General features: G+C 37.3%; 1 protein-coding gene across 1 annotated transcript; it reads left to right on the top strand.

Annotated features, from left to right (window-relative positions):
• Positions 1-2771: 2771 nt before the first annotated feature.
• On the top strand, positions 2772-11229 carry xab2 (XPA binding protein 2). The gene is made up of 19 exons (XM_059347647.1): positions 2772-2923; positions 3987-4135; positions 4335-4458; positions 4552-4749; positions 5103-5237; positions 5337-5501; positions 5684-5828; positions 5917-6068; positions 6349-6468; positions 6563-6694; positions 7057-7188; positions 7394-7507; positions 7619-7781; positions 7903-8093; positions 8266-8388; positions 8498-8669; positions 8850-8976; positions 9977-10089; positions 10224-11229. The coding sequence occupies exons 1-19, from the start codon at positions 2888-2890 to the stop codon at positions 10283-10285; spliced, it is 2553 nt and encodes an 850-aa protein (XP_059203630.1). The 5' UTR covers positions 2772-2887; the 3' UTR covers positions 10286-11229.
• Positions 11230-12070: the final 841 nt, after the last annotated feature.

Below are 12070 nucleotides of genomic sequence, written 5' to 3'. Positions count from 1 at the left end.
CTAAAACCAACATATTTAAATCATCCTAAAGTTAGTTGTGCCTTGAGTTTTCTTTTTAGACCCACAAACTCTTTGCCCTTAGTCAGACAAACTCAAATGTCAATGGTATTGAGTGTCAAAGCTTCCCCACGATTCAAATCTTTCAAATGCAGTAAAATTAAATATCATTGGTGAGTATCACCATGATGCCATGTAATAAACCAACGTGTTTTTAAGAGAAGCATTGGACTTAGCTTTATCTGCTCATGAAGTGTAAGTGCGATGGTAATGTCACAAGTATGTCTCAAAATAGATGCTGTGCAATGCATAAACAGTCTTTTAAGCCTTTAATTTAGTCCAACAAATAATTTACTCAAATTTATATTCTGAATAACTTGAGAAGGATTTCATCATTTTCTAATAGAGCTTGTCTCTGCTTGCCCTTGCAATTAAACATGACCATAGCCAGGAATGGAACTTAATTTTGGAGAAGCACCCAAGGGGTGCTGGTATACAGTTGCAGGGAACTGCACGTCTCATATTCCTCTGGTAAAATTGAATGTAAGGCCCTTTCCATAAAGATCAAGTGGGATTACACATTGCCTTAAAAGGACTAGAGGAACATTTGCCAGCCGGGCTGAGATAAGACCTATAATAAGTCCCACTCGGATGTCAATGATCTTTATCCACATGCTACATTTGATGTTGTTGCTGTTATGGGAACTCAATGTCCTTGAAAAACTATGTGACGACGGTTTTGAGACATTGCTGCCATTGACTCTGAAATATAATGACCTTAATTATTTTACTTCATTACTTCTGGCTCTCAAAAGTATTAACATTGAATTATAAAGTAATTTAAAAAATGTTTTTAAATAACCATTACAAAAAACTTTTGAGCATTCAAATCTTAAAACTGACTTAACAGCCTTGTTATGGTTAGTTTTTGGAAATTTACCATCGTATTTAAACATACAGGAGTCATAAGACATTTTTTCTGACACATTTTCAGTGTTCACAGTTGCTTTATTCAGTTAAATGTTAATAAACTCATAATGGTGTAGCCACACCCATGCAGTACAACATTGGGGTATTGGGCAATGTGTTTAAAAATATATTGCAAAATCCATTTCTTTGCAATGGGTTTTTTTTTTTTATTCAAAGGGCTTCAAAAGAGGGACAGTAGAAATTATTGTTTAACACATATTAATTGCATAATGTATGCATCTTATCTATCATTTTACCATAATGATTTTGTTTAGCATTAGCACATTTGAACTGGAAAATTCTGTTTACACAGGTTAACACTAGAGTCACTCTGGTGTCAAAGTCATAAATTATCATTACATTAACACCAGGGCATCCCTGAAAAGTTTTCAGATTAAATATGATGAATGATATATGAATGTTAAAATGTTTCTATAGGTTGCAGTTATTTCATGATTAGAGTTTTATCAATCATTAATTATTTACACAAACTATTTACTTGCCAAAAATGTATTATCTTAACCTACTTGTAGGCCTACTTGAGATGCTGCAACACTGAATTAATAAAGGAATAACTTATTTTTTGGAACTATAATAGGGCTATCACATTCAAGTTTTTTTTTATAAATACATATACTTATTTTATATTTTGCATGTTTTATTGGATAGTGTTTCTTTATTTTAAGAAATCTGAATTCAGGTTTAATTTAGACTATGTAGTATGTAGTATTATGCAGTAAGAGTGAAACACTTTCTCCTGCTATGTCTGTGTATTTTCTGAAATTCACTTCATATTAGATGTGTAAAAAGAAATTGGCTACGTCAAATTATTCCAAAGAACATACAAAAGGGGGTCCTGGTATGTTCGCTACCTTGAAGGGACGTCCTCGTCTGAAAAAAGATTGAGGACCTCTGAATCAATAAATGTGCAGCAGTGTACATTACTGTATGTTTAAGATGTCAGCAGTATGCACAACCAACTTACATTCAAAATACTGTGTAAATGTTAGTTTAACCCTCTGGAGTCTCCAAAAGCGCCAAAGCATGACTTCTTTCATAACGTCCAGACGTAAAAACAAAGCAGCGTCAAGCCCTACTGTAAATTTACCTCTAAAATTCTGGCTTGAAACTCCATGAGGCCAGTTTCAGTTTGATGATGATATACCAAGTAAAACTGGAGACAAGGTCAAATATATTTTGTATAAAATTATAGAACTGGATGTAACCCTCTTATATGTTATATTTGCAACCTTTGTTCACATTTGCAACATTTCAAATTCTTTATGATAGTGTTTTGAAAGTAAATAAAAGATTCAAAATAACATTTTATGTTGGACTAAATGACTAAAAAAGACACAAATGACAAAAAAAAGACACAAAATTTCTATAAAAAAAAAGACACAAAATGACTGAAAAATACACAAAATGACCAAAATTGTTACGCTAAACACACAAGACACAAATAAAATACAGTCACACAACAATAAAAACCAGAGTTGGATGACAGGATAACACACAATCACAAGATCACATTTATGTTGGTTTTTCTTTGTTTCTTTTTGGTTCAAAATGTTGATACAGTAAGTCAGAATTAAAAAATCTATTATTATTAGGTCATATAGGTGAGGTTGTGCTAAAAAAACAACAACAACATGGTATTTAAACATTTTTAAGTGGTGTATACAGGCAGGATGAAAAGGATTTAAAAATGGACAAAATAGCACCAGACTCCATAGAGTTAAGGCAACTCACGTTTCATACAAGATCCATGTTTTGTGTGCACAGGATAAGGGCTCGTTCAAAAAAAATGACGTGATTTGACGAACCGGAAGTACCACTGGGGACTACACGCTTTGCTAGCCAGCGTTAGCTAAAGTTAGCATTACTTTTTATCCAGAACGGCCATTGTTTCTAGGAAGAAATGCCTTCGAGAAATGGAAAATCCGATGTTTTGTTTGTAAGCCACACCATTTACTACATTGTTATCTGACAGCGTTTATTGATAAGAAGAGCTAGCTAGCTAGCTAACGCTAACTTTTACTGTAGCGCTAACGTTAGCTTGGCGTTGTGTGTGTAACTGTGGTGGAAGTTAGCTTCTTATGACGCTTAAGCTAGGTATCGAGAAAGACTTATTTTCAGACATGCTTTGCTCCTAAAATCTTGTTAAAATGTTTAACACCTGATCCCATAATGGTTGTTGTTAGTTGATTAATGTTTACATTTGAGGCGTATAGTTGTATACGTTGGGGTTACGTTGCTCTGACGCGCTATTTCTTTTAGCAAACGAGTCTTTAAAATGTTATTACAGTTCGTCACCCTGTTAAAATAATCGCCTAACTCATTTTTTCAAGTTTTGCAGGAAACACAAAAAAAATCACCAAAAGTGTAACATATGACATTTATTGATCATTTCGCTCAAAAAGGATGTAACAAAGGATGGCTATTGGCATAGTAATAACACTGTGTGTAAATTATGTAACTTAAGAGAAATGAATGACTTAGGCAATTTTTTTGAACATGCCTTTGTGACTTAAGCAAGATATGGTAACACTTTATTTTTAAGGTGTCTACATAAGAGTCATACAAGCCGGTCAGAAACATCACATGACAAGTATCATGAGCATTAATGTTACTTCAAAGTGTCATTAATGTTCATGACACATCCCATTTCATGTTTATGACACGCTCATGTCACTCTTATGTAGACACCTTAGAGTAAAGTGTTACCATATCTTGCTTAAGCCACAAAGGCATGGTCAAAAAATTGCCTAAGTCACATTTTATTTTGACTTAGGCATAATAAATCCGCTTAAATCACACACTTGACATAGGCCATTATCTTAAAGGGGTAAAATCACATGATCTGATCAACTGAGGATCTGGCGATTTTACCATAGGTGGCCGGCGTCATGAGGAGATGATTTAGGCAAAAAAAAAAAAAATTGACAAAAAATGACTTGATTATTTTAACAGTGCGACGAGTTGTAACTGACGTGTTATGTGATTTCTGGTTTTGCTAGGACGATGATGATCTGCCTTATGAAGAGGAGATTATCAGAAACCCGTACTCAGTCAAGTGCTGGATGCGTTACATCGAATTCAAACAGAACGGAACCAGATCTACCCTCAACATGATATACGAGCGGGCTCTGAAAGAGCTGCCTGGCAGGTAAATAACAATAAATGACATTACAGGTGACAGTTGCAGAGAAAGCATCGGGCCACGCATACCTTGAAAATCCATATATTACTGCAACCACATAGGTACATCTTATTTAGGTATATTTAGTGTCAAAATGGTTAAATCGGGGTTAAAGATTTTGTGCCAAAGATTATCTGTTGGTCTAACTCTTCTTCTTTTTTTGCAGCTATAAGCTCTGGTACAATTATTTGAGAGAGAGACGGAAACAAGTTAAAGGGAAATGTGCCACTGAACCAGGCTATGAAGAGGTCAATAATTGCCACGAAAGGGCGTTGGTTTTTATGCATAAGGTATACTTCCTACAGAACTCAATACTGAACCACTTGACAATTCTGTGTCTTTGGAAGTTGTGCTTGACAATAATCTGTCTTTCCTCAAACTAGATGCCGAGAATATGGCTCGACTATTGCCAGTTCCTTGTGTCTCAATGCAAGATCACAAGAAGTCGGCAAACATTTGACCGTGCGCTCAGAGCTCTTCCTGTTACTCAGCACCCGCGCATCTGGCCTCTGTATCTCCGCTTTGTCCGCAACCTGCCCCTGCCCGAGACTGCCATCCGGGTGTACCGCAGGTACCTTAAGGTAAGAGCATGGTACACAAACTAGTTTAATACAGCAGTTGTCAACTAAGAATCTTTCTGAATACATTGATAGTTGTGTTTGCATAATATGGGACAACTTTTGAAAAATGGATATGATGTAACACTGTGGTATGATAGGTCTGAATATATTAATGTTGGAAGATTCTCATCCAAGTAAAAGGCTACTGGATTTGCCGATTAAGTTTTGCCGATGTCTCACCAGTCATCCAAAAGGCTTTATCTGCATACAATATTGAGATCTAATGTTGATCAGGAAGTGATTTCTTCAACATGTTAGGATTCATATTTAAAGGTGAAATTACCATTGAAATTTCTGTCACTTTGTACATGCAGCTTTCTCCAGAGAATGCAGAGGAATACATTGACTACTTACGGTCTGTTGGCCGCTTGGATGAAGCAGCTGTGCGACTTGCAGCTGTTGTCAATGACGAAAGCTTTGTGTCCAAAGAGGGGAAGTCTAACTATCAGGTAAGATTTTATTATCCTAAGAACTTCCAAATGTGCCCGTTTTTCTCAAGCTGCCAGGAAGATTAATAAATCTTGTTTCTTCATTTATTTGTTGGACAGCTGTGGCATGAGCTATGCGACCTGATCTCTCAGAATCCTGATAAAGTGACCTCTCTGAATGTAGGAGCCATCATCCGAGGAGGCCTCACTCGTTTCACAGACCAACTTGGAAAACTGTGGTGCTCTTTAGCTGACTATTACATCAGAAGTGGTCACTTTGAAAAGGTGGGTTTCTTCTGAAGAGCTTACATTTTATACAGGTCTTATCACATTGAAAGTTATTTTTCCAGAACATTCCGTTTCTTTATATTGTGCTAGTTTGTTTGCCTTAATCAAATAAACTTTAATTTGACATGTGTCTGGTTAATTGATCGTCTATGAGTATTAATGTGTCATTACTTTCTCAGGCCCGTGATGTGTATGAGGAGGCCATCCTTACGGTGGTAACTGTAAGGGATTTCACACAGGTGTTTGATAGTTATGCCCAGTTTGAAGAGAGCATGATTGCGGCAAAGATGGAGACCACTGCTGAGATGGGGAAGGATGAAGATGGTTTGTGTGGATTTATCATTATTGGCAAAATTTCTAGCTTTCACTTCCCTTGTTATACATGCCTTACTCTCTGTCTCTCTTTTTCCAGATGACATAGACATGGAGCTTAGACTGGCCCGCTTTGAACAGCTGATAGCCCGGCGACCCCTCCTGTTGAACAGTGTACTATTGCGGCAGAACCCTCATAATGTCCATGAGTGGCACAAGCGAGTGAAACTGTATGAGGGCAATCCACGGCAGGTGAGGTTGAGGCTTTTTTCTACACCTTCTATAGAAGGCTGTTACAAAACATACTTTTGGTTGTTTATAACACAATAGCATCTCATCTAATAATTTAACTCAAGCTTGGGGCCTTCTGTGTAGTGTTTGCATCTTCTTGCTGTGACAGTGTGCGAGTTTGCATGGGCTTAACCCTGGACCCAGCTTTCTCCCACAGTCTGGAGAAGTTCTTAAATTAGGAGGTGTAAAATGGCCTTAATGTGCATTACTCATGGATCTATCTTCACCATCTCTTCTGCAGATCATCAACACATACACTGAAGCAGTGCAGACTGTGGATCCAATGAAGGCCACAGGGAAGCCTCACTCTCTCTGGGTTTCCTTTGCGAAGTTCTATGAGGAAAATGAGCAGCTGGATGATGTAAGTTATTGAAGGATATTGGGAACCCTCTTCTATTCAGATCTGATGCTTTTTGCATTTTTGATATGTTTTACATTTACTGACTGTCACTCAGGCAAGGACAATTTTTGAGAAGGCTACCAAGGTGAACTACAAGCAGGTGGATGACCTTGCTGCAGTGTGGTGTGAATATGGAGAGATGGAGCTACGCCATGAGAACTATGAACAGGCACTGCGCATACTAAGGGTGAGGCACTTGTATTTCATCTGCATTTCATGATTACAGGCGCAGCCAGTCTAGTAGCACCATTTCAGTGCAGATATTTAGTAACATCTAGTGGCAGCTCTGAGAAACTACAACAATACTGGCAATTTGTGTCTTTCTTGAATGTTTTTTGAAAGCATTTTCTTGAGAGTTGAGATTAAGCCAGTTTTTCAAGCACACCCCACATATTACTGATCTACGGTTGGGAATACAAAGCAACCAGTCATCTCTTTTTTCCTGTTTTCTGTTTTTTTGAGTATATGACATGACTAATGATATTTGTGTGTATATGTACTTTGTGGACATATTTGTAAGCCATTTTTGTTTTAATGTTTTGGATATAGAAAGCTACAGCCATTCCATCCAAGAAAGCAGAGTACTTTGATGCATCTGAGCCAGTCCAGAACAGAGTTTACAAGTCCTTGAAGGTCTGGTCTATGCTGGCGGACTTGGAGGAGAGTCTCGGCACTTTCCAGGTATGTTCACTACATGTCAGTGTGTTTACAGGTGTGTGTTAATGCAGAATGAATGCATTACATGGCAGGTGAACTCTCACATATTTAGTATTGGACTTGATCCACTTCGTGCTTTTGCATGTCTTTGAAACTAGAGCTGTCGTTTATCTGTCTTGAATGGTGTGTGTTTAGTTTATTACTTCTCAATTTATTTTTTCCTCCTCAGTCTACAAAAGCGGTGTATGACCGAATCATTGACCTCCGCATCGCAACACCACAGATCATCATCAATTATGCCATGTTCCTTGAAGAGCACAACTACTTTGAGGAAAGCTTCAAAGTAAGAATATGCCACTAATTGCTAAACAAATATCCTCAATATGTGTTCTTGTATTGCCTTGGTTAACATTCCACCTATTTAAACAATTCTTTCATGTCTTTGTTTTTATAGGCATATGAGCGTGGTATTGCTCTCTTCAGGTGGCCAAATGTGTATGACATCTGGAACACTTACCTTACCAAGTTCATTGATCGTTACGGGGGCAAGAAGCTGGAGAGAGCAAGAGATTTATTTGAACAAGCCCTGGATGGCTGCCCTGCCAAATTTGCAAAGAGTGAGTAGTTTTGTTAGAATTACGTTGACAACTTTTTTTAATGATATATTCCACTGTTTCTACCTTTTTCCTTTATGAAAAATTGCTAATGCTAAATGTACCACTGTGCCTTGTTTTTCAGCCATTTACCTGTTGTATGCCAAATTGGAGGAGGGGTATGGATTGGCACGACACGCCATGGCTGTCTATGAAAGGGCAACGCAGGCAGTAGAGAGTGATGAGAGACATCACATGTTCAATATCTACATCAAGAGAGCAGCTGAAATTTATGGAGTCACATATACCAGAGCAATTTACCAGAAAGCTATCGAGGTACATGGGACATGACAACATATTGAAGCCTCCTTTTTTCTGTTGATTTATTATTATCTATGGATTATATCACAGTTCCTTTTACTATAACTGATCCATCACAATTATTTAGATTTTCTGTTCTATTCTTGAAATAACTAAATTCTAAATAATATGATTTGCATTTATCTAGGTCCTTCCAGATGAGCATGCAAGGGACATGTGTCTGCGATTTGCTGACATGGAGAGTAAACTTGGTGAAATTGATCGGGGCAGAGCAATCTACTCCTACTGCTCCCAGATCTGTGACCCAAGGGTGAGATGGACCACCTCCTAACATTTAATTTGCTTTTGAATAAAATGTCACATTTTTATCATTCACATGCAGATAGTAACTCCTATTGATTATGAACTTGTTCTTTCAGGTGACTGCAACTTTCTGGCAGACCTGGAAAGAATTTGAGATCCGCCATGGAAATGAGGACACAATTAGAGAAATGCTGAGGATCAAACGTAGTGTCCAAGCCACATACAACACCCAGGTCAACTTCATGTCCTCTCAGATGATGAAGGCCACAACCAGCTCCACAGGCACTGGTGAGGGATCTTTCACAAACTTGTTAGCTCTGAACTGTATGGGCAGTACAGAACATTGGAGGGGATGTTTAACTATATTGATATATTGTTGCATCCCTGAACTTTACATTAATGAATGTAATGGTATATATTTACTAATGTTTATGTCTTTTTCAACCATTTGTTTTGTCATTTATCCAGTGTCGGATCTTGCTCCAGGCCAAATGGGAATTGATGACATGAAGATGCTGGAACAGAAAGCACAGCAGCTTGCTGCAGAGGCTGAGCAAGACAAACTCAAGCCCAAAGAGAAGATTCTCTTTGTCAGGTTTGTCTTAAGTCTTTTTTTAATGCCTCCACACTAGCGACAGCCTTGGCTCAAGGCCTTATGTTTTCGGGTTGTCTGACTTTTCATCTGTCCATGAGTCCCATTCTTGTGACCTCAACATTTCAGGATTTTATTCAAATTTGCAGAAATGACAACTTGGACTCAAGGATAAGCTTATTAAATGTTGGTGGTCAAAGGCCATTGTGACCTGACAAAACATGTTTTTGGCCATAAGTCAAGAATTCTTGCGTTAATTATGACGAAATGTCACACAAATCTGTTAGGATGAAATTATGACATTCAGTATACAAAAGGTCAACTTTACTGTGAAATCATAATGTACTACAAAAGCAATATTCTGGCCATTTTTCAATGCCATAACTCATGACCAGAAGGGGAGATTGTGACCATATTTCACATTTGGTCTGATACTGAATTGGTGACATTAATCTTGTTTGCTCACCTTGGAACTGTGTGTATTGATATTCTGTTCTGATGGGTTGAAGATGTGTGTGAAACATCCACTCTATCATGTTCCTCTGGTCCTCCACCACAAGATTTGTTTAGCAGATATTGAGCTTCAGGTGATTGTTGTTGCATCATGTGACAAAGAGCTCTATCAGGCCTCTGTACTGCTCTTTAAAAATAGTCTCAAAGTGAAGACAGCATGTTTCTCACTGGAATTATAGTCAATATAGTGATGAATTCTATTTCACCAAAAATACGCATAATACCTTTTCATTTAATTATGTCAAAGTCTTCACTATGCATGAGTCTGTATAGACCTGAATGTAGACTGCAACGTTAGGTGGTAATTCTAGTTTTACTCAAGTTTTTTTGTTTTGTTTATTATCCATAACTGCTTTTCCTAATCTGTCCTCTGCCAGTACTGGCTACAGCTCTCCCACAACCCCTTGTGAAATGTTCTGCCTTTTTTATAAAATTTTATATATTCCAACTTAAATGGAAACAAATACATTCTCTGAATCTTCCTATGCAGGAGTGACACCTCTCGCAGCGAGTTGGCTGAGCTTGCCAAACAGGCCAACCCTGATGAGATCGACATTGATGATGATGATGAGGATGAAGATGATAACGACCAAGGACCAGAAGGTGAGTGACAGACACAACTGCCCCAGTTTCAGCAGTAAAAATGAAATATTTGGTGATGTTCAAACATTTATACCGAAGTGTTTTATTCATGAACATGCATTTTTTAATTGTCTTCTCGTCTTGGCCCTTTGCAGAGGTGCAGCTCGAACAGAAGAGCGTCCCCACAGCTGTCTTTGGAGGCCTTAAAGAAGACTGAAATTTTACAAAGATGAAGTCTTCTATATTTTTCTTTTGGTAGCCATGGAATATGCGCCATTCCTTACATTTTGTGTAATTGCTTAGTTGTTATTTTAATAGAAAGTGATGAGTGAATAACAGAGGCAGCATTTTGCCTTCTGTTTAATGTACAGTACAAACTTATATTACTATTGGCCATGTGGTGTCAGTGTTTTTCAAGTATGAAACTCAAGATAAAGTACAATTGAGCAGCTTTCTGTTATGATGTACTAATGTGTAGTTTCATGATCACTGTAACTGAAAACTGATGAAGTTTGACTGTTTTCCCCCCAAACAATATTTTGTTTAAAAAAGGAAAGAAAAAAAGAAACACTTTTGGACACCTAATAAATCAGAGCTTTCTCTGACAGGAAGCTCTGCCCTAGAAAACAAAGGGGAGGAGTATAGTTTTGTAAACAAGAGGCATTCATTTGAAAGTGGAGCTGAGCATTCAAGCCTCACATTGTTGGCTTGAGGATCACATAGGTGGGTGTCCTGAAAATATTCCATACCTTGTATACATACTGTATGTGGCCATCCAAATAATAAAGTTGTGTTCTGTTTGTCAATGCATTGTACAAGTACACTTAAGAAACAGTTTGTACAACTTTGTTGAATAGCAGGGGGACTTTAAAACATTTAGAAAACAACTTATTCAAAATCCCTGCAGAAACGATAGGTGAAGGTGTTTTCGCGATTGTAGATAATAATGCTGTTAAATGTCTTTCAGTCAGTGTTGTTGACGAACTACTTGTCACCCAATGCAGTCTGACAGTTTTTAGGATACAACATTTTTGGAAGTTCTATTACCACCACATAAGTGTTTGTGAGTTATGCATCGGCACTTCTAAATGAGAAGCTGTATTCTTTGAATGTTCGAAACTTGCATTATCTTGTAATAAAAACAGATTTATACCTTGTAAATGCAGTGACTTTTGTTTGACTGGAAATTCTGCTGAAAACACATTGGGTAGTTTGCTGTATTTTGAGGAACATTTCATTGAAACAGGTAAGCGTTTAAGTCTTTTGCTCAATAGGAAATGTCTGCAGTCAGTCGTCACTAAATGCATTAAGATTGTGCTCCAATAATATATTTGCATCTTATGTATGTTGGGGGAATTAGTTTGAGATTAAATATGATGTAGATCTTAAGTATTAAATTGAAAAGGCATCATGCTTTTAATTGTTGCCACCCCATTATAGTTAAATTAGATAAGGAAGAAATGGTTTCTTTCATAATTAGATTAAAATAGCTGAGAGGTAATCCTCTTACAAAGTTACTGCAGTGAGGCACTTGGAACTTTGAGCAACATCATGTGATGAGGCACTCTTGAGATTTCAGTTTTCCGATGTTCATGGTGCTACTGGAAACAACACTTGAAAAACAATCGGAAAGAAGCTGTCTCAAGGCTTAGCAATTAAACACAAATTAAACAATTTTCCAAACTGAATTTCCATTATTTCTTTCTGCGTAAGTTTACATAGATTACCAGTATGTTTACTTCCTTCCCTCCATGTGAGCCTTTCTGTATTTACTGCAGCTGGGTTTAAGGTGGAGCAAGGTATATAAGCAACTGAACATGTCTGCAGGTGTTTGACATTGCTGCTGATTTATACTAGTCTATTAGTCTATTATTTAATAAAAAGCTGTTATAAACAGTGATCTAATTTAAAACATCTGATCTAATTTAACCCTGCCTTGATAATGTGACCGTCATATGCCTAGCTTTTATTTATTTATTTTTTTAGCACATTGTTGCAGCTG

Source organism: Centropristis striata, chromosome 13, assembly GCF_030273125.1.
Source record: "Centropristis striata isolate RG_2023a ecotype Rhode Island chromosome 13, C.striata_1.0, whole genome shotgun sequence".
Lineage (NCBI taxonomy): Eukaryota > Metazoa > Chordata > Actinopteri > Perciformes > Serranidae > Centropristis > Centropristis striata.
The sequence above is the reverse complement of the archived record's forward strand: the minus strand, read 5'-3'. Positions and strand labels throughout refer to the sequence as shown.

What these genes read in the sequence shown, in the direction of transcription:
- xab2 (XM_059347647.1), top strand. Translation starts at nt 2,888, where the DNA reads ATGCCTTCGAGAAATGGAAAATCCGATGTTTTGTTT. An exon ending in AAAATGAGCAGCTGGATGAT is followed by an intron (nt 6,469 to 6,562) that starts GTAAGTTATTGA and finishes ACTGTCACTCAG; the next exon opens with GCAAGGACAATTTTTGAGAA. An exon ending in CCCTGCCAAATTTGCAAAGA is followed by an intron (nt 7,782 to 7,902) that starts GTGAGTAGTTTT and finishes CTTGTTTTTCAG; the next exon opens with CCATTTACCTGTTGTATGCC.